This window comes from Populus nigra, chromosome 1 (genome assembly GCF_951802175.1).
Source record: "Populus nigra chromosome 1, ddPopNigr1.1, whole genome shotgun sequence".
Lineage (NCBI taxonomy): Eukaryota > Viridiplantae > Streptophyta > Magnoliopsida > Malpighiales > Salicaceae > Populus > Populus nigra.
In genome coordinates, this window is record NC_084852.1 from 28925534 (window position 1) to 28949646 (window position 24113).

The 24113-nt window shown below is 31.7% G+C and overlaps 2 protein-coding genes across 2 annotated transcripts; both read right to left on the reverse strand.

Moving 5' to 3' along the window:
- Positions 1-7803: 7803 nt before the first annotated feature.
- On the reverse strand, positions 7804-11300 carry LOC133683182 (uncharacterized). The gene is made up of 5 exons (XM_062106726.1): positions 10680-11300; positions 9943-10067; positions 9475-9786; positions 9208-9377; positions 7804-8398 (listed from the first exon to the last, which is right to left on the reverse strand). Exons 1-5 carry the CDS (start codon positions 11031-11033, stop codon positions 7992-7994), a joined length of 1368 nt encoding a protein of 455 aa, XP_061962710.1. The 5' UTR covers positions 11034-11300; the 3' UTR covers positions 7804-7991.
- Positions 11301-16539: 5239 nt separating this feature from the next.
- On the reverse strand, positions 16540-19505 carry LOC133700133 (laccase-14). The gene is made up of 6 exons (XM_062123687.1): positions 19410-19505; positions 19183-19334; positions 18819-19063; positions 17886-18014; positions 16824-17762; positions 16540-16670 (listed from the first exon to the last, which is right to left on the reverse strand). Exons 1-6 carry the CDS (start codon positions 19503-19505, stop codon positions 16540-16542), a joined length of 1692 nt encoding a protein of 563 aa, XP_061979671.1.
- Positions 19506-24113: the final 4608 nt, after the last annotated feature.

A 24113-nucleotide genomic window follows, 5' to 3' on the forward strand; every position in this document is an offset into this window, starting at 1 on the left:
CCTTTCTCTTGTTCTTTGCCATTTGAAAAAGAGAACAGGCAGGAAAAAAATAAAGAGAAGGGGAAAACTGAGATGAGGTGAGAGCAATGTAGTGGAAGTAGAGAAACGGAAAAGAGATGAGGTACTGAACAAGAAAGAATCACACAGCAAAAGGCGCCAGCAAACAAGAGGGAATCCACTCCATGGAGGAGGAGAGCATCTCTCTCTAGATTCTCTCTTTCTTATGTATACAATATTTTCTCTGAATATTACTACAACACTATTATGTTTTTAAGTTGCTTGGTGTTTGGTTTGCCTTATAATTGCTATGGTGTTGGTGTTCTCTAATTAGTTTTCCTAGGATGAGTTTGCTATGATAAATGAACTTGGGTTCAAAGTCTAAAAGAAAGAATCCTTGGCCAATACGAATCATACATTTAGATATGTCTACAAAATGCCAAGAAGAACCAATGTAGATCGCTTGAAATCTGTGTTTGATTTGAAATAAATTTACAACCTATGAATTAAGAGATAACTAAGATAGAAATCTAAGGAGATTCAATGTGCTTAAAGGCTCATTTTCCCCTTAGTATTTCAAGTGTTCGCGACTCATAAATCGCAAAGAAGAGGAAAAAAAATTAAGTTAGAAATCTAAGGAAATTCAAGGTGTTTTAAAAGCCTATTTTTGCCTTAGTATTTCATACTTTCATGACTCATAAACCGTGGAATAAAAATTTGAAATGTCCTTAATTATAATTGAGACTTCTTTCAAGGATGTGCAATTAAATTGTTCTAAATAACATTTTGGGCATAAATTTGCCCTTATGTTAAAAAATGAATAAGTTGTATTACCCTCAACAATATTTTAGACATTTACCTTTCACAGGTTTCTTTGTCCTTATATTATTAAAAGATAATGACTTATTATTCCTAGAAAAAATATTTTAGATATTAACCACTTGGGGTTTTTTTTATCCAAATATTAACAATGAATAAAAACAAATTATTCCTAATAATAATTTGGATATTAACCCCTTTAGGATTTTTTTTTATCCAAATATTAATAGTGAATAAAGATGAATTCCTCAAAAATAAATTTTTTATATTTTTAGAATATTGGCCAACAATGTTTGCTTTTTTTTTAACAAAAGAAATGTTCAAAATATGTTAGGGTATTGGCCGTATGCAATATACAAAAAAAATTATGTTTTGTCAAAACACAAACAACACAATTAAATCAAGTATCACAATTAAAAAAAAAAACAAGTTGTACACATATGTATTCCAAAATTCACAGGAAGCTTAAAATAATTCAAATCAAGCAACCGTACCAACTTAAACTTGAAGCTTGAATATAAGTCTACCCATTATTCTCTAAAATAAAGCATAAGTTTGTATGCACAAAACAAAAACAAAATTCTGAAACTAAAACCTATTACCAGAATTGTGACTCACCAACCATCCTATTTCTTGGAAAAACTATCATCCTCATTTCACCCAAAAGAAAAGAGCATATAATAAATACTAGGACAAAAAAAACAAAGTGCCTGCTATCTCATTTTACACAGAACAGAGAGGAAAACATGAACCCAAAACCTGTTAAACAAAGTCCCTTAACTGAAAAGTCACATTCCTCATGTTTTTTCACTTTCTCCTCTGGGTAAAACTACACCTATAAGCCACAACTATTCCTATGCAACGTTCCCTGGCAAAGAGACACTCGAGCAGAGGGAGGAAGGGACAATGAAGACCTTCAAAACTCACGGTCTCTCACAGCACCAGAATAAAAAAAGGGCACACAACTTTAACATAAATAATAATCCAAACTAAAAATCATGGAAGAACAGTGGGCAAGCATGCATAGCATCTTTTGTTCAAACAGAAACCGACTATCTAAAGAAAAAAAAGTAACAGGTTTTGGAATAGAACAACCCATATATGCCAAGTTTGAATAGCAAGGAAGAAAAGGCTGGAAACTATACCTGCATATCTTACTTGCATAAAAAATATGAAGTATAAACCGACGGGCAATCCCTACCTTGCTCTTTGCCCCTGACGACCTAAAGAAAGCCTTCTTCTTTCTCCGTTAGAAGCTGCTTCAGAACTTTTAGGAGTTTTGTCAACTCCTTTATGGCAATATAGGATAAACTATGATTAATCTCCCCTCTCTTTCTCATTGCTCTTTTTCTGTTTTTCCCCTTTCAACCTTCTTCCAGTCCTCTGTTATATTTTTTTATTTTTTTTGCTCTCTATTTTCTTTATCCATTCTCTGCTCTCTTTTTCTTCTTCTACCTCTACTCTCTCTTTTCTTTCTCTCTCTCTGTTTCTTCTCTGCTTTATTTTCCTTTTTCCTCTCTTTCTTTCCCCGTCCAATGAAGATTTTCATAGTCGAAAGGATAAAAGAAAAAAAAACCCCACCTTCTGCATATGGCTAGAGGTTCACTTATATAGAAACCTCTACACGTGTTATTCAAGGAAATATTGCAGAGATTATCTTTTATAAACATCCCCAACAATTCCTATATCTATGGTCTTTTATATTACAATAATTATTTCCCTAACATATATGATTTCTTGATATTAGCCTTGATGCTCTATGTTACCGCCACATATTCTTTCCTTTTTTTCTTGCAAAGCCAGTTGTTTAGACTTGGAGACCAACTCTAATGTTCCCTCATCTTGATTGTATGTGTTGGGGAAAAAGGGTGAATTTAGCTGATCATTTAGCATGAAAAGAGGTGACAACTTGCACACCAAACCAACAAGAGGACGCAAGGATGAAAGGAAGAAAACTGATAATGTTCTAAAAAACTATGAATTTTTGTAACATTAGTGGGTTTTTCCCATTTCATTATAGCTTCCACTTTTCTTGGATCTACGAGTATTTCTTCTATTGATATCATATGTTCCACAAACACCACTTCTTTTTTATTAGCTTAGGATATAACAAGTGATCCCTCAAAGTTTGTAGTACACTTTTTAGATGTTGTTCATACTCCAAATAAGATCTTGAATGCACTAGTATATCGTTTATGAATACCATCACATACTTATCTAAACAAGGTTGCAAGACCTGGTTCATCAAATCCATGAATATTGTTGGAGCATTTGTTAATATGAATGACATCACTAAGAAATCATAATGTCCATAACAAGTTCTAAAATCAATTTTCTAGACATCTTGCCCCTTAATCTTCAATTGATAATACATCGATCTTAGATTTATCTTTGAGAATACGCGTGCCCTCTTTAATTGGTCAAATAAATTATCTATCATTAGAATTGGATACTTATTCTTTATTGTCACTATATTTAATTTTTTGTAATCAATGCAGAATTAAAAGGTACAATCCTTTTTCTTCATGAATAGCAATGAAGCTCCTAAAACAATAATATCAAATAAACCCTTTATTCACCAGCACCTGAAGTTGAATTTTCAACTCAACCATTTTTAATGGTGCCATTTTGTAAGGCAATTGGGTTATAAAGGTAGTTCCAAGAATTACATTTGTAGGAACTTCAACTTCTTTATCCAGTGGCAATTCAGGTAACTCTTTTGAAAAAACATTAGGAAATTTCCTCACCATAAGAATCTTTGTTAACTCTACCTCTTCATTTCTTGAATCTATAACATAGTCTAAATAAGACATACATTCATTTCTTAATAGTTTTTTAGTAGTCATGACTGAAATCACTCAACTATGAATAACTTTTCTCCCCTCTAAACACTACTTGATCACCTTTCGTACCCCGTAGTGTCAAAGTTGTTACAAAACAATCCATTTGAGCTCAATCTAGGCTCAACCAATCCATTCCTAATATTAAATAAAAGTCATACAATTCTAATGGTATCAACAACACTACTTAATCACTTTTAGTCCCCTATAGTGTCATAGTTTTTACAAAACAATTCACTTGAGCTCAATATAAGCTTAACTAATCCATTCCTAATATTAAATCAAAGTCATGCAATTCTAATGGTATCAACTCTACTTCCATATCATGACCCCTAATAGTAACCCTAGCACCTTTATATATATATATATATATATATATATCGCATTCATACAATATCCGTTAAAGGTGTGCTAATAATGAAACCTTTCTATACTCTAAAAGGTTATACACTTAGTTTATTCTCAAATTTTCTTGTCACAAATGAATGTGTGGCCCTATGATCAATCAATACATAAACCAATTGAGAATATAATAATAGTGCACTTGCTACAATATTAGTGACAACTCTTGCTTCTTTTTTAGTCATGTGGAAAAAACTTCCCTGTTGTCCTCTATTTTGTGTTGACTTTTTATGGCCCTGACTTTGCTTAATAACCCTATTAAGGCATTCATTCTTGCGATGCCAAGTCTCCTCATAATGATAACAAGGAGAATTCAAATATGGACATTCCCTTCAACAATGTCCTTCTTGTCAAATTATATAGGATTGTCCAAGAGAAGCTGGATAATCTCCTAGCTGGATAATCAAGGATAAGTGTCAGTCTTCTATCCTTGAGTATGAGACCTCATCGTGCCTCTGATTCTAGGACATATTTGTCCTCCCATTAATCCATTTTAGATGCCCTAAGGAGCCCCACTCATTACACTTCTTGATCCCTAATTTCCTCTTTTATTTTGAATTGGTTATACACTTATTTTTCGCAACCAACACCCAACTATTTTAGTATCTTATTCCCCCAAGTAGGGTTCGCAACCCATCTCTCTTATATTTTCATCACCCTCACAAGAGTAACACCCTCTTAAGAGGCCATGTCTACTACTCCTTCCATTCCTGTATTTGTAGCTTGCACTATTTATTCAAAATATGCAAGGTTTATAAGTGCCACTGGTGTTACTGCTGACACTATAGGTGGGTCTCTACCAGCTCTACCCTATCTTTCAGTCTCTTTGGGCTATACATTCCTAGCTCTTTATAAAGAAGTCTCACCTCTAAGTCTTATAGACTCGCCCCTTTTTTTATTACAAGGATGCAGCGGGTACTTGTGAAGTAGTATCAATCAAAGGACCCCCCCTTTGAACTCTCACTCCTATAATCCATTTGAAACTCCTCTCCTAATTGAAGACGAGGCAGTACTTGTACCATGTCTTACATGAACCGTTCTGCAATCAAACTATTGCTCATTAGTCATTATAATCTCATTTTAAATCTGTTGAATCAAAGTCATAGCTATGATACCAAATATAACATTCCTAAAATCCAACACACATCATACACAACATCATTTAAGGTTTTTAGGAAATATCTAGATTTTTCTTATATACTCAAATGAAAAGTATCAATATTTTCTAGCTCATTAAGATTTTGTTAAAATTTCAGCAAAATCTCCTTTGTATTTTGAATATCCAAAGTGTCGATATCAAATAAAATACACTTCTTATCCATAAAACCACACAAGAATCATTCCTCCACCTCTCATCCAGTCATTTTGGATTATATCCAACATTTCCTTATTCATTCTCAATATCCACAACACTACTATCATTTATTAGTATCATATTAAGCATAGTAATAAGAAATCCAAATAGAATTCAAATTCTATAATAAACTATCATGTACTATATAAGTTAATTAAATATTATTCCTACATAAGATACTACAACATACATGATATAAATTTAAAACTTTAGATTTACTAGGTCCTAAAACATCATACATCATTACATCACCATAACTAGTAATTAATATTAGATAATTAAATCTTCATATCAAAATAAAATGTCTATAAATTACAACTCTAAAATATTGATTATACAACTTCTTAATCCATAACCATTGTCGTATTTATACGGCTTCACGACGATCATCCTCTCAGACCGGGATCTTTTGGTGATAGATGGAAAGAATAAGAAATTCATGTTTTTTATCAATAAAAAAAGGATGAAGTTGCCACCTAGTTTTCCTAACTAGTCTTAGAGTTTGGATAAGATGACTGGTTGTATATAAGGATGACATATCACCCCTAGTACACCTTACCTATAGTTATGTGCATTGTTTATTTATCTAATATAAACTAAGACATTGTTGTGTTTTCTAACCTTTAGTTTGTCTAATGGTTAAATTCAGTCCCTTTTAGTAGAGCGGACGACAACTTTAGGGGTTAAGTCTAATCATTCTAGAGTCAAAATAAAAAAATAAAGAAGATTTTTTATTTAATATCAAGAATACATCTTATGTATAAGTTCATAATCTTGTATATTAAAAGAAACAAAGTAATTTTTTAGTGTTTTTGAAATGTACACCAAGTTCTCATAACTTTAATAAACTAGTTATTAAATCTAAAAATACATGCAAAGATATCAACAAAAATATTTTTCTTGAATTTTGGTATTTAAAGATGCTCAATAATGTCATGCTAAATATTTATTTTTGAAGGTGTGAGAAGGTTGAAATTAATACCTTATGATGAGGTTAGAAGGATGAGTTGCAATAGGATTATCCAAGATGTAATTGTTTGACCTTGGTGTGAAAATTTTATGCGTGGATATGTATGTTTAATTTGTGTAAAAGTTGTGTCATAATAAATATTTTCTATTAACTTTTTACAAAATAAATGATAGGGGTATTTTCATATAGAAAAAAGAGTTTCTTTTGTATAATTGTTTAGGTTGATTATCTTTTTTCTATCAAATAATCAACACATGAATAGTAAGATCCTCAAATAGGTATTGTCCTTTAGATGTTAAGAATTTATTATATTCATATATATATAAAAGATTTTTGCTTTTGCTTTTTCTTATATGCTCGTTTGTGTGTATTGATTGTGTTTTTTATATCTAAAAATCAACTTAAGGATGACATGATTCTTAAACAAGCCTTGAACCTCATTGAAATATCCTTTACAACAACAATTGCCTACGAGAAGTTATAACTATTTTATTTTATATGTGTAGACTATCAATTTAAGTTTTATATGTTGTTATTTGCATTTCAATAAGTAAAAAACATGCATTAAAGTATATAGTGATTTTTTTTAATTAACATCGGTATCTGAATCAACTTGTACATTAATTCCAATAAGTATATAGAGATTTTTCAACCATGTAATTAAGGTTACGTGTTGGATTTGAATTAAAAATGTATGATTATGATCTTTTAGCTCTTTAACTACTTACATATTTCTATTTGAGCGTTGAATTTATAGAAGCGATGAGTTCATTGATATCCTTGGAGTTGTGGTGTACTTTCATTTGTATCCTTTTGATGTTGTGCCTCATAGTGGTGAGAATTTGTTTTTCATTTTTATGTGATTGTTATCTACTTATTTTACTATCTATATAGTGTCGATCCCCTCTCTTGATTTCTTAAGTTAAAATCTTAGAGCAAATACCAGAAATTTTTTTATTAATTTCTCTTAATATATCAGGTTAATGTGAAAGATGCATTTTTAAAATCATCAATAAATAAAAAATAATTTTTATTAATACATAAGCTAGTTTAAAAATATCCTGACTTGTGATGGAATTTACATGCAATTCACAAGCTTTTAGATATGTAACAAATTATCAAATTTATAGTGCATCCAAATTTGTATTTATTTTAGGAATGAGAAGTGATTTTGAATAAATAAATTATTTTTCTGCTTCAAACTACTTTTTTTCCCTTATATTATGATGGGGAAAAAAAAATTGCTGTAGAAAACAGCTAAAATAAAATAAAAATATGTATATTGATATGACCAGGGAAAAAGATCATCATCTCTCAATAATATTCCAAACCTTTGTCTTATCTTTTCCACCATCATCAAACGAGTAGAAAACCTTTGTATATCTTGTCAACCATTATCAGACAGGATAGATTCTATAATGTTGTTCTATCAAACACTACTTAAGATAATGCATTCATAAATATTCCAGTTAAAAGCGTAATCAGTTAAGACAAAAAATGGATAATAAACTGATCACTTGAACATGAAAAATTTGCAAAAGGAAATAATTCTCTTCTGTGTTTTTTGACAGTGGCAAAAGGAAACATCTCAGCTTGAGTTAGTGGCTCTCTATAGGAACGCAAGTCCCACACCTTGATTAATCGTAACACAGGAGAGCTTTATTTTAATGGCCTCAAACTCGGCTGTCTGCCTCTCCTCAGTTGTTAACCACAATGATAAGCAACGATCAATCAAGTCCTTCCCGCAACTCATTGGGGAATTTCCCTTTAAAATCTTTGTCCCCCCAAACTTCGTTATCCTTGCTAGATTCGAATCAGAGGGCTCCTCAGCATATCTCTCAAAAATATCTTTTATGGCACCATACCAGATTGGGCGTGCTACCTTCAGGAAGTCGTGCAAAGCAATTACTGGGAGGTTAACACTTCCTAGTTCAGATTCACTGTTCCCACCTCTTCCGTGATAATCGGACCCTCCTAGCTTCAAAAGACCATAAGCATCTGCTAGGTCGCTGTATACTGTTCAAAAGAGAACAAAATGAAGACAAAATGAGGATGGAAGAACAAAGGAAACGCGAAAGCAGAAATGTATACCAAGCATCCTAGTGCAGCGAAAAGGTCAGTGATGAAAAATGCATATTCTCATTTAGACCAACAATGCTGGAATTAACTTCATCCCAAAATTAAGAGAATTCAGCTTTTCCATAAATAATAGTAGTAGAATTTCAATCTTAAGCGATCCACAATGCACTCTAGTCTCTATATTCTAAACAAAACAGGAAAATGTGTTATTACCACTAGTGGCATGATTCACGATGAATTTTCAGATTTTTTATATAGAAAGGAAACAATTCTAAGTTTAAACCAATTTCAAAATGACTATAAACTCATTGATCATATTTTCTCAGTATATCAAGATTAATGATACCAAAACATAGCTCATCTCTCCCAGTTAACAGTTACGACTATTGTGGTTGGAGAAACATTAAAAAGGAAGGGTAGCTTATTATGTATGATTCGGTACCAGTACATACGCATTACAATGCACATTTTTGAAATCCAGTATAAATTTCAGTAAGAAATCATTAAGGGTCATTTCAAGAAGACAATTGCATAATCCCTAGATAAACATGCAGTTAAGTTATTCACTCTAGAATCAAGATTATTACATCCATTCTATTTAAAGTTCAGGGGCGGGGATGCTGCACAGCTCTAAAGCATTCAATGCCCGCCATACCCCTCCTCAAAAGGAAAAAAGAAAAACCTTAATTTAAGATATGAGGATAGAAAGAAGGGGGGTAGTTGGGGACGGTGCAAAAACAACATACCAGCCAGTTTGCCATCACTTCTGTAAACCTCCATCCCATGAAGACCTGCATCTTTCAACCTTTGTATTATTGCAACAGGGTTTTTCAATGCCCAAGGATGAGCTAGCACAGCAACACCCCCCGTTTCACATATCAATTGTACTGCCTCCTCTACAAGAGGCTCATTTCCTCTGTTCAACAGCACAAAAATAATTTACACCCATCAACTCTCTGAATAAGAAATGTGCTCAGTATAGCCAATTAACTAAAAAAGAACTGGATCATTACGTGGAATAAGCAGGTCCACCATCATACAGATATCTGGCAAAAGCTTGTTTCAGGTTCTCTACGTAGCCTGCTTCAACCATAGCTCGAGCCACATGCAGTCTTCCAGGAGCAACTCCTTTTCCTGTAATTCTAGTAACGTGCTCCCACTTAAGAGGCAACTTGAGTTTGTTGAGTTTCAAGACCATGTCCTTTGCACGAAGGTAACGACCATCTCTTATGTTAGTCAAGAACTTTTCCAGTTCATCAGACCTAGTTGGCCCACCGCTGCTGTAATATGCCAGGATGTGCACTGGCTCCTCTGCTTCAGGATTTCTGCGTTATGATCAATTGACCAAATAGCGGAAATATAGACAAATTACAAAGATGGAAATGGAATTTATTTTTTAAAATTTTCTTTTTCATTAGTTCTCGTAACAATATGACCACCCACTACTGCAGTAAATCCTGAACTTTGATGAAAGCAGATACCTTGGAGAGAACATTGTGCTTATTTCAACACCTGGGATTATCTTGATGCCAAATCTGCGAGCTGCTTCTGTAGCTTCAGGTATACCAGACATTGTGTCATGATCAGTGAGAGCAAGAACTTTCACCTGTTCTGAACAAATTTTACTAATTAAGATATTGGCACTAAATCCAGAAAGAATGGATAAAGCAAAACATAGCAATCACCAAAAAAAAAAGTTTATACAGCCTTGCAAGGGCATCATCCATTACATAAACTCCTTAAGAAAACAAAATCATTGTTATATAACAGATAAACACTCCTCCAAGACCTAATAATGCAATCTCGACCGAATAACTTAGACTATAATTAATGAGCTGAGTTTCCTGACTGTAATAACTAACAATTTTGATAATTCAACATCTATGTAACAATTTAAAACCCCAAACTCCTTGCATTTTAATCCAAGACAAAATGTGAAAGGATCAAACCCAGACAAGATTGGCGCTTGCTTTGAGCTGAAGCCTAGATTGAACAAAACCAGGCCGCGTGATATAAAAAAAAGTTTTTTAATCTGATGAGTTTGAATGCTTACAACTACTAACATGCTAAAGAGATTTGCCTTTTTATAAAGGCATTAATCAAGAAAAAAAAACAATTGAGAAATTTATTCAGTACATGTCATTCTAACACCATCACAAAAGCATTAAACACTCAGCATGTCTAGCCAGTATAAAAAAAAAAAAGAAAAAAGACGGACCCCATTTCCATGAGCTCGCTCCACAAGCTTGGAAGGAGACAAGAAGCCATCACTGAACTTGGAATGAGTATGCAATTCAAAGACAACCTTGTCTTCTCTCCTCATCATCACAGTCTTGTGCACTCCAAAATCGAAATCATCGGCAACCAATTTCCGATCCAAGTAAACCCATTCGCTGACAGATTTGGAAGCCAAGGTCTGCTCAACAGTCATCTTCTTCTTGCTCCCGCCACGCTTCTTCTTCTTCTTCTTCTTATTAATATCTTTTGTTTTTCTTGGGCTCTCTTGGTTGCCGTTGCTGTTGCTGTTGCCGTTGCAATTAGAAGAAGCGTTCACAAAACCATCATCCACCATAACGAAAGAGACAGAATCCCACACAAAATCTACTCTCTCTTACCCTTTAAGGAGAGAAGAAATGGGCAGCCTTTTTTAGGCTTCTTGAATCTTTCGAGTTCGGCTTTTGCTGTTTCGACCAATCCCCCACACAAGAGGATACTTCTAAACCATGCTTGCTAATAATATATATATAAAAAATATATTTGGGATTTTTTTTTAGGCGACGATGGTAAGGAAGGGAAATGAAAAGTTGTTCTTTGTTTCGTTGAAGAGGATGGAATGAAAGCCAAAGGGTTCGCTATTAGTAAATTACATTTATGTTCTTTGAATACGTTCCACCGTTTACGGATAAGGCAATATTCATTTTTCACTGTTTTTTAAATAAAAAAAAAACATTAACAATATATTTTTCTTTTCTTTTTTACATACAAGTACCTTTTAGCAATATAAGAAATTAATTTTTATTTATTTATTTAGCCAGTGTTATAAATTTCATTTTTTTTTATAAATCTAATATAAATTATTTTTAGTTAACAATATAACTTTTCATAATAATTTTTAATTTGAATGATCAAAATCATATTTTATAAAAATATTAAGATGACTATTATAAATTATAGTTTTATTTTCTATATAAAAAAATAGTTATAACCTTGATATTCTTCTTTTCACTATCAACAAATGAGCACATTCTATCATTTTTTTTTTACTAGATGTCATGACCGCGTGATGTCGCGGGCTTGTGACATGTTTGTGCATTGTCGTGAATTTATGAAAAAATAAAAAAAAATATAAAGAAAAAACTGTAGTAATCCACAATGTTTTAAAAAAAAACTATAAAGCTAAATTCTTAATCAGATTAATATTTAAAAAATAAAATGAGCAAAGAAAATTTTGGAAAAAATCATAACAAAAAAAAAACAAAAGAAAAAAAAACCATGCAGAGAAACATTGTAACAATCTATAGTGTTTCATGAGAAAATATACAATTGTAATTCTCAATCAGATCAATATTAAATATAATAAAATCGATAAAGAAAATTTTAAAAAAAATCATAAAAAAATCATGTAGGGGAACACTATAACAATTCACAATGTTTTAAAGAAAAAAATTTACGAAGCTAAATTCTCAACCAGTTCAATATGAAAAAAATAAAATCGACAAGGACAATTCTAGAAAAAAATCATTAAAAAATAATAAAAAAAACCATGTGGGGAAATACTATAGCAATCCACGACGTTTTAAAGAAAAAAAACTACAAAGCTAAATTTTTAACCAGCTTCATATTAAAAAATAAAATCAACAAAAACAATTCTGAAAAAAAAACACAAAAATTTGAAAAAAAAAAGAAAGAAGAAGACAATTTTGGAAAAACAAAAGGTAAAAAAATGAAAAAAAAAAAAACATGTGGGGGAAGTTAAAGCTGAATTCTCAACCAGCTCAATATTAAAAAAAATCAACAAATATAATTTTGAGAAAAAACATGTGGGGAAATACTGTAGCAAAACAAAAATCATGTTGGAAAACATTATAACAATTCACAGTGTTTTTTAAAAAAAACTACGAAACAAAATCGACAAAGACTATTTAAAAAAAACAAAAACCATGTAGGGAAACATTGTAGTAATCCATAATTTTTTAAAGAAAAAAACTACATAACTCAGTTTTTAACCAGTTCAATATTAAAAAAAAATCGACAAAGATAAATTTAAAAAAAAATTAAAAAAAGAAGACAATCTTGGAAAAAAAAAGGAAACAAAAAATATAAAGCCTTAAATGAAAAAAAAGTAATTGATTTTTTAATGGAGAAATCTCTCTTTAAAAGGGGGAAAATGAAAAAAAAGTATGTGGTGTAGGGAAAGTTACAAATTTTCACCACACTTTTTAGAGTATTAGTTAATTAGAAAAAAAATTTAAAAAGAAAATAGTTTTTTTTTTTATACTAAACACACTCTTAATAAAGTAATTGATTTTTTAATGGAGAAATCTCTCTTTCGCTCTCTTTTATAGTTTTAAGTATGAACCTTAAATATATTCCAAAACTATCTAGGTACTATCAATTTTATATCAAAACTATATGTTTTTTATATCAATTTTATATTTTAATTTCTCTATTAAGAGTTTTCGTTAGAATAATTGACAGAAAATGCTAAATTACCTATAAAATATTTTGGTTTCTTAGAGAGAAAAGGTACAATTTGGATGAAAGTTCTTAATTGCCTATTAAAATTTTATTTTAGTCTTTGAAGATTTTATTTTTTATAATTTGATCCATGGAGTTTTATGTTTTGACTTTTCAGCCCTTGAAATTTATTTTATCACATTTCAGTTTTAAATTCTAGGGGATGAGAGAAAAAATCATTGAAAAAGAAAGAGAAGAAATAATGATTTTAAAAGATCATATTATGACTTTTTTAAAAAATCAATCTTAGTCCTAGAGAGGGGAGTTCAAATGTGGTTATTTTGCCCTTTAATTATACCTAAAAAATAAGATTAGAGTCTGTAATTATTTTTTTTGAATTAGGTTTTTATTTTTAGGGAGATTAAAATGTATTTTAAGGTTAGAGATGGGGTTATTAAGGTTCTTATATTGTTTCTAAGATATGTTTCTAGTGAAAACAAGTTGAAAATTGAGTTTTAAAGGTCTAGATTTTATTTTTTTAAAAAGAAACTTATCATGATCTAAAAATTAAGGTTCAATAAAAAAAATGACTCGACAATTTGTAAGTGATAAGATAAAAAAAATTAGAATAATTAATTAAAAATAATGTAAAAACTTTACAATAAGAAATAACAAAATATATATTTTATTTTTAATTAATATTCATGAGAATATTTTTTTTATAAGTTTTTCATATTAGACTCACCTATTATAATTTATAAAGTAATTGTTATTGTTGTTGTTATAAAAATTATAATCTTATTTGAAAACTATGGTGAAGTTGGTTAATATCTTTTTAATTATTTTGTTTGTGGTGACTTTGATTCAAAAAATAAAAATAAAGAATAAATATAAAAAAGGTAAGATATTTGGCTGAGGAGAATTGGCCAGCACACTTTGCCCAAAAAATGATTCCAAACATGAATGTGTCTCTAATTTTAGGCTCGTGCATTTGATCTTTTTATATTTTTTTTTTAATGGGTGGACCGTGTCTTTTATCTAATTTTTTTAAAATAAAATAGATAGTGTGTCATTCATATAGACAAATGACTTGTTATCGTCTAGTTCTATAAAGTTGAATTTTAATTCTTGAACCTATAAAACATCATAAAAACCCTAGTAAATTTATTATTAATCCAAAAAACATCATAAAATTGGTCCAAAAAAACTAGAATGGTTTAAATAAACCTCCTCAAGTTTGGATATACCTTTTTTAGCTAGATATAAGTTTTATACAACTTTCATGAAACTCCAAATATTTTCTCTCTCCTCTCAATTTTTTCATGACTTTCTCCTTTGTCCATCAAGATGATTAAGAACACAAACAAAATGAAGTTGAACCTAAACATAAAATCGAGACCCCTATAGGCAATTAAATGCAAATTAAAGTGAATTGTGACACATAAATCAATGCAAACATTAATTGTAAGGATGAAATAGAAAATAAATAAAGTTAAAAAAAAAACAAGAAGCACTATGGAATTAACAATGCTTTAAGACATAACTCACAATAAATATGAGTTATATTTTAGGTTTTTTATTTTTATTTTAATTGGGATGGTGCCCCATGACAATAATATGATCTTATTAAAGCTCATATCAATGAAAATAAAATAAAAAACTAATTTTTATCTTCAATTTAATTTAGAGATAAATAAATAATTTAAATATGACTCATGCTTTATCAAGCAGTTATGGAGCTAACAGGGATGGTATTATATTACAATAATATGATCTTACTAAAGCTCATATCAATAAAAATAGAAAAGACTCTTTTTTATCTTTATTTTAGTCTGGAGATAAATTAATAGTTTAAATATGACTCACGCTTTAACCAATAATTATAGAGCCCTAAAATGTTTTATATTTATAAATAATGATTTATTTATAAATAATTTATTTTATTATATATATATATATGTTTGCTTCCCTTTTATTACCCCTAATTTGGGTTAGAGATTTTAATAAAAAGATGAAAATTAAGTAAAAGAGCTAAAAGAGCTAGGTATTTTACTGTTTATTCATTGTTTGCCTTTTTTCATTTTATATTTTTTTGCTCTTTTATTTTTTTTTCATTACCATATTTTTTTGTTATTCATTTCAATCCTTAAATAGGCTTACACGATGCGTTTAATTGATATTGGGCTCTTTATTTTGGTTTGATTGGCTTGGTATGGGGTTCTTGTGGTGTCGAGAAAACATCATGATGTTGGGTTGACACTTGATTTTATGGAGAATAATTCATATATTTTATTTTAAAAAGGAATAAAAGTAGATGGACTAGAATTTAAATTGAGAAAAAATGCAACCTTATACTTCAATAGAGAAAAAACCAGACATGAAAACCGAGAGGAGAGAGAAAGAAATGAACAGAATGAAGAGAAGAAGAATTGGTCATTAGATTTATATCAGAGCTAGATCTATCGCCACCACACGCCACCCTGAAAGGAAGGTCTTGTTGAGCAATTACAAAGACATTAAAGAAGGCCATCATTAAAGGTCGGATGAAGTTGCATGTGTCTCCCCAAATGATTACTTCTTTTGCATGCTAGTGCTTGTAATACACGTGCAAGATATTTTTTCCCATTTTATTCAGTTTATTCTAAGATACTCTAATAACTCTTCAATTTATTCCAGAATTTCATCCCACCCGAGCCTAATGAAGGCCTATCAAAGGAGAGAAGAAGGGAAGAGAAAAGAAAGAAACAGATGACCAACCGGGTGAGCTCGTTGAGGTCATGTTAATAATTGGGGTCGTGAATTTGACATGTTAACTTGGGTTAACGAAGACTGATATAATATATTTTTATTGTTCATGCGCCTCCTTTTCAATTATATCCATTATAAGTGGTAGTCAAAATATTTTATTTAATTTGCACATCATTTGCATGTGCTTGTTAAAAGCTTCTATATAAAACACCAAAATAAAGTTCAAATATGCTATAAAAAAACATTTTATTGTCAAATTAACAAAAAAAAAAAAAAACTTTTAAGCATCAAAATATCTTTTATTTTATAACTTTAACTATTAATTCCTTTAGTTGGAAAGATCTTTAGTATATCAGTATAATAGTTGTATATATAGAGTGTAATACAATTAAAACAGGGTGATTTAAGTTATCCAATATATATATATATATATATATATATATATATATAAGTTAATTAATTTTTTTCATCCATGATAAGAGTGACTTTAAAATCCCAATAATAATAGTCTTATAAATAATTAGGAAGTGTAACCCACATGCGAAAATTAAGAAAAAAAAAACTTGAACTCTAATTAGAAATTTGATTTAGAGGCATAACGGGGAGAGATAACAAACAGAATTTGAGAGCTAATTATGCATAAAAGCATGCTTTCAACATCTTGGTAAGTCACGAGGAGGTTTAAGAATTCGAGCTCGAGGAGAAACACCATTTTTCACAAGAAACACCATTCCCATTCCCCATGTTACATGACGCTCGATATGGCAATGTAGTAGCCACACTCCTGCTTGTTAACAAGTATAATATTAATTCAAGATATGTAGTAGCCACACACTAGAATATACAAGGCATGCATAGGGGACATTACAGAACAATATTACATTACATCAAGGATAGAAATAGAAAGAAAAGTAAAATAATTACTTCAATTTCTTACCTGGGTTATCTGCTCTGAATCTGATCGCTGCCCATCCATTATGAGGAACTCCAACTGTAGTCTCCTCAGGTGGATCAACAAGATTATATCTTGAAGGATCCTTATTGGGATCAAAATTCCCAAATCCCCTTCCAACCACGTAAAAGCTGTAGCCATGTAAATGGATGGGATGGTTATCAGCAGCTAATACATTTGTCCCTTGAAGAATGATCTCAACACTTGCGTTGTACTTCAAAACCCTCACCTCAGTACCAAAACTTGGTGTCAAAAGGTTAGCTGGGAGATTCTCAGCAGTGTAATTGAACTCATTAGGAGGCTTACGAGGAAAATTCCTTTCAAAAACACCAGCAACCCCATAATAGTAAGCTTGAAGGATGTCCAAAGATGGAGGATTTACAAAGCTAATGTTATTCATACTAGCTGCAAACCTCTTACCAAAGGGACCCGCGCAAGGTTTATCAGAACTGCAGTTAAGGAGGTTAACAGATATGGTAAAGAACAAACGAGTGTCAACTTTTTGTGGAACGTGGGCTTTTACTGGGCTCCGAAACTGCTTAGTGAAGTCTGTGGATGCTTGTGTTCGATTGTATGGAGGAAGAGGTGAAAAATGAGGAGATTTCGGCAGATGATAAATGCCATGGTATTCTACGATGGCTGTTGTTGTTGTGTTATCGAAACCAGCCCCAAAAGCTCTCGAGTATGCCCTAGAAGCCATGGAATAGTGGCTGGGAGGTTGGTTTGCTTCAAATAACACATCCATGGTTTGGCCAGGGGTGATCATTAGATAGTCTGATGTAAATGGTTTCAAGTAACACCCATCTTTTCCCACTATCGTCAGTTTGTGTTTTGCTATGGAAAAGAACAGATTTTCATCTAATACTGCGTTGATTATCCGAAGGAGAAAGGTTTTTCCCTGCTCCACCATCATTTTAAAGGTGCCTGCATGCACAATATATGAAGCAAATCATTTTGCCATCATTTTTCAAAGGTACGCAAGCACCTGTGCCCTCGAACCAAACCAGTTTGAGCAAGAATCTTCCTTGAGCTAGCATATATACGTACCTGCTTTGGAGCATGGATACATATATCCTGGTTCTCCATTGATGGTGAAAGCAGCTGAGAGAGTTGGCTCACCACCTGTTATATTTGCATCTCCAGGTATTTTCATCACATCTTTCTTCCACCACTCTCCTACGTACGTAAAAACCAGCCTCGGCATTATACACACACACACTCATACTTGCAGCTAGCAATTAAAATCAAGTGTCCCAAACTATTATTGCGTCTTATTCATCATCATTCGATTCTTCTTTTAATTGAGATTTTCTTCAATTGAACAATATATTAAGGCAGCAATTAATTTCATCCACCCTCGACGACGACGACAACACTAATAATAATAAATTGAGAATCAATATTGATTAAAGACTCCAAAAACAAATTGTTAAAATTTTTTGACAACTTTATATTCATTTATTACTATAAGTTATTTTTTTAAAGTTGTTATTTACATTAGAAATATTTTTGATTTATTTCGAAAAATACAAAAATAAAATAAAACAGTTAATTTTTTATTAATGTACGTTGAGTTGTATTTAATTTTTAGATGAGTTTTAATTTTATTTTCAAAAGCCAAAGAAAGGAAATAAATTTTATATAAATATTATAAAATATCAAAAACATAAAATAAAAAATTTTATATTTAACAATTAAATTCAAAACTTATGCCAATTAAACCACAAGGATAACTTCGTCAAAAATCAGTATCAAATTGATCTCAAGTATCATTAGACCATAAATTCCTGTAAGAATGAGCACACATATATTAATCAGAAGAACATATAGATGAATCAACACATGCGAGTTAATAGAATTTTATATAAATGAGTTATAAATGTTAATTAATGTTTTTTTATTAAGATCTTATTACTATTACCATTATTACTATTACTATTACTATTATTATTATTATTATATAGGGGGGGGGGGAGAGACCTAGTATAATTGGAAACTCAGCATGGGGCTTGGGGAAGGGATAATGAGATCCATGCTTTGGATAAATAATGAGGGCTCCATGGACTGTTGCTCTTGCCCAGCTGTTATGTGCATGCCACCATATTGTTCCTTCTTCGGTAGTCAATGTGATTTTGTAGTTAAACCTTCTTCCTGGCTGAATAGAGCACTGTGTGATGTATTCAGGCCCATCTGACCACGGATTTCTTACTTGTCTAGCTCCATGCCTGCCATATTCATTACACCATTTCCATAAACCCATGCCCACACCACACAGCAAATTCATCAAACTATCTTTTGTAAAAAAACAGTTTGAATTTTTGTACGTAGGCAAGGGAGCACATACCAGTGGAGAGTGATGTTATATTTTGCTCTATTGTACACAGTTACTATGAGTTCATCTCCTTTATAGGCTTCCAAAGTTGGCCCTGGGAATTTCCCATTTACTGTCAAGATCTCCTTTGTATTGCACTGTCGAGTAAAGGATGCTGATTTCACCTGCAATAACAACTGGATGAGAGAGGACATGAAAAGATGAAGGAGAGATGAGTAGAGAGAGAGAGATGTAGTTACCACAAACTTATGATGATGGATCTTCCCGTTTGCAGTGGTGTAGTTCTGAATTATCAGAGAAACAATAAAACCTAAAAGCTTGAGAATCTTAACCATTGGAGTAGCAGTCTTGAAGCTCCTCCTCCTCCTCCTCATATATCTGCCTAATTAAAATGCACTGTTCTTGTCGTCGTCGTCGTCGTAAGTTTATCTTATTCTCATCACCTTTTGCTTTCCAGCTTTGATACCTTGGATCATTCAGTCCTAACATGGGGACCCTTCCTTAAATAGTTAAAATAATTAATATTGTATTTATGTTTCGTATCTTTATGTTTCGTAATATATATGTGTGTATATAATTTTTCTATTTTAGTGATAAGCAAATTGGTCAACTTGTGTATTAGATTCATCTCCTCCTTCGATAAAAAGAGAATATTTGTCATTTTCAAATTCATATTTAATAAAATAAGGTATTTTCTAATTCTTATTTCCGAAAACAGATATTTTTTTTCTTTTTTGCCACATACGATTTTGGTTAGGATGTCATTTTATTTCTTAATAAACTAGATTATTTCTTATGTTAATTCTCGATCAATTCAATATTAAAAGATAAAATTAAATAAAATCAATTTAAAAAAATCTGAGTTAACCGGCCTAAACTGTGATTCTGATCATAAAACCGTAATAAATAAAAAGAAAATAATAATATATTACGAATTGAAACCTTTGTCTTTATTTGAATTCCATTAAATGGAATTCAATTCATAAAAAATATGTAAAGCAAATCAAAGGGAAGGTAATTAAAGAGGAGACCCTCTGATTTGCTATGATAATTTATTTTAAAATTAATATTAAGAATAACATTTTAAATATACCAACATTTTTCTTTCTTCTAGAAAACCCTACAAAGTAAATGTGATTCAATTCATTAAAAAAAATAAAAACTAAATAAGAGAGAAGGCCCTCTGATTTGCTACAATGCTTCCTTTTAAAATTAACATTAAAAATAATATTTCAAAAATATCATCTTTAATTTTTTTTTCTCAAAAACCTAACAAATTAAATTTATCTCATCAATAACTATGTCTTTACCAGAACCCCTACTTTCTCTTTCCTATCTCCTTTTCTAACTCCAACTTCTTTAACACCCCTGTGTAATTTCTTCAACAAAACCAAGTCATGTAATTCTCACATTTTTGGCAAAACAACATCATCAACAGATTGTAGAGTTTATACTCTAAAATCTTATATAGGGGTGAGATCATCGGTATACTGGCGGCAAGTATAATTTCATTTTGGTATGATACATGGAGTTATCTGTAACTGGTAAGATATGTAGTCGTTAGTGTGTTTTCTTATGGTGTATATATATTTATTTTTTCTCAATATTTCAGCAAATGCTTATATACCCAGAGGATCTTCTAACATGTTTGATATGTATCCATTGACAAGAAAAAAGAACTTAATATTTATCTTAGTTTCTGCCATAGGATTTAGCCTTTTTCATAAAGCATAGCTTGAATCTAAGATGTTCATCTTTTTATCTGTACAATAGTAGTTTCTACAAAATTGACTTTCAAACATATTCTTAATGAAGTCCTAAAAAATCCAAGTAGCTTAGGAGTAAAGCTTATGTATTGGATAATCTGTTAATCTCTTAGTTCTAGCAATCTAATTCATTCTTCCTAACTAAGGTGTTTAATTGTTAATCCCTGGTTCCTAGTAAGCCAAGGTGATCAGTGGCTGATACCTATAAAAGTTCTTTTTTAGTAGATTTGAAGACTTTCAGATACTTAAGTATCTTTTTAGAGAGAGAGTGAAATGATATTTTAGAGAGAGATCCTAAAAAAAAATGTATGTATTAGAGAGTAGAGATTTGTGAACCTAGAGCTTGAAGGATTTATAAGGTATTTATAGCTCACAAGTATTGTCCTCTTGTATAAAGAAGGAACTAGAAAGTAATTTTCTTTTGATAATATCAATGAGGGATAAATATTTTTTACACATCATTAATATTAGTGAAAAGTGGTAGATCTTTAGAAGACTTTTATACACCTAAGGGTGTTGAGATATGAGTATCTTTAACCTTGATATTTTATATTAAGGGTCACAAGAATAAACAAACAAAGTCTTGTGGTCCAATATATGGCCTAGAAAGGTTGTTAATTTTATATACATTCATGCTCATATATATTTGGGCTTGGTGTATCTAGAAAGGTTGTTAATTTTATATACATTCATGCTCATATATATTTGGGCTTGGTGTATGGCTGAATTCAAGGATGTTAGGTCTAACAGCTTGTCAAACTCACATGTACTTGATCTCAGCACGTAGCTAAGTCTAAGAATGTTGGGTCTGGAAGCTTGCTAGACCCACATGTACTTGGACTCAACTTGTAGTTAAGTCTAAAGATGTTGGGTTCAACAGCTAGCCATACTTACATGAATTTGGGTTCAGCGCGTAACTGAGTCTAAGGATGTTGGGTTTGGCAGCTAGCCACACCCATATGTACTTGGGCTCAGCGCATAACTGAGTCCAAGGATGTTGGGTCTGGCAGCCAGCCACACCTATATGTAATTGGGCTCAGCACATAGTTGAGTCCAAGGATGTTAAGTCTGGCAGTTAGTTAAGTCTTACAGCGCGCCACACCCATATATATTTAGGCTCAGTATATAACTAAGTCCAATGATGTTAGATCTGATAGCTTGCCAGACCCACATGTATATAGACTCAGCTTGTAGCTAAACCCAAGGACATTAGGTCTAGTAGCTCGATAAACCCATATATACTTGGCTTCAATGTGTAATTAGGCCTAAAGATATTGGTTATGATATATTGCTCGTAGCTAAGCTCAAAGAAGATTGGTCTGGCAGCTCGTTGGACCCATATAATATTAGGTTATCACTCTACCCTGCCCTTTTTAAACATGGATTCAAGAAAAAATAACATATATAAAACATGTTGATCCATCAATTACCCCAGAGTCTTTGTGTATTAAATACACAAAGATTTGAAAGGTTATCAGTTTTAATGAGAGTTGTTTTTACCTGAGAGTTATATGTCCCATCAATCAGAGACTTGTTGCCTTTCCCATGAGATTTGTTTGTCCCATATAGAACTGTTAGGATTCTTCATGGTCAAGTGACTCATCTTTATTGATGAATGAAAAGACCTTTTACCTTTCACATGGGATTTATTTATCCCATATAGAACTATAGGATTCATCATGGCCAATTGGTTTGTCTTCAATAAAAGAGGTGCCTCTTAGAAAACAAAATGACAATGTGTATTCAATATAATATTTAAGTAGAGTTGTAGAGATCTGAGATGATATGAAAGGTCATTCATCCAATGATGTGGGTGAACAATTATTTCTTTTATAACCTTAGTCATTCTAACTTTGATTATTTCTTTTACTTTTAATCTTTGTAACTTATGATAAACAATTTTGTTGAAAATCCCTTAGTTTATTTTGCCCTAATTTGAGAAGAAAACGTATTTGTAAGTATTTTCCACCAAAAGCTTCTTTCTTCATCATCTTTTTTAACATCAAAATAGACCTAAAAGAGTTAGATCTAACTTTAGGAATAAGGATATTACTACCTCCATTGAGGAGTTTAGGTTTCAAACTGAAACTAAAGGAAGTAACAAGGGATGGGGGTGCATCAGATTGGGCCCTAGAACTAGAGAGTAGATCCCTAGTGTCCATCTTTGGTAAGGGGAAAGTATTTATCCCCGTAAAAAAGTTTCTTTTCCGATTATTACCAAGGAATCTTAGGGGAGAGAAAGGTTGCCTCAGAACCTTAAGGATAATGCCTTTAGTATGATAAGTGCAAAGGGTCTGACATTTGTTAATGGTCGGCAGTCACGAGAGTACATAACTCAAAACGTATAAGTCTACTAACCTTAGGCTCTATCAAAGTTAATTTGAAATTGCAACCCTTTTTTGTATGTATGTGTTGGGATATTCCTTCCATCAACATGGATTTGTGAAGAAATTTTTTAGAAACTTCAAGTTGGGTCCAAACTAGTTGCACCTTAATAGGTGGATAATCTTATTCGTATTTGATAAGTTTCTTAAGCTTGTTAGAATCGAGCCTACAATGAATTTCTTAAGGACCAGTTACCATCTAGTTGCTGGCATTGATGGTGGTAATGATATATGTTGGCTCTTTTCCTTCGCCAATAGACCCACATGATCTATGAAGGGAACCTTGTGGAGCAAACCTAAGCATGTCAAGAAATTAAAGAGGGTGGCTAATAATTAGGTATACTATGCTAATCAATCCAGAAGATGGGATGCAAAATATTTGGGGTTGTTTATATTATTCAAGGGTACCTCCCCTTGATGTGAACAGTGGGCCTTGTTTGATCCTGAATAAGGAGAAAATATGTGTTGTGTTGGCATCGGGCTCAGCCAAGTACAACTTCAATAGGATGGCCAAGGGGATTACCAGACCATGTTGCAAAGTATATATCTTATCCCTTGTTTTTTATGCCTCTAGGTTCATTATTGACTTTTTTTGCAGGATTAGTAGCTGAAAGAGGATGAGAAACTTTAGCAAGGTTGGTAAAGGAGAATTTAAGAAGAGGATGTTCGTCTCTTAACTTGAGTGGAGGCAAGACTATGAAAGAGATGGAGGATGACCATTGTAGATGAACTTTTTGCTCCTGAGCTCACTTTTTTTTAGGAAACAATGGCAAAAGCGAAGACTTCTGCAGAA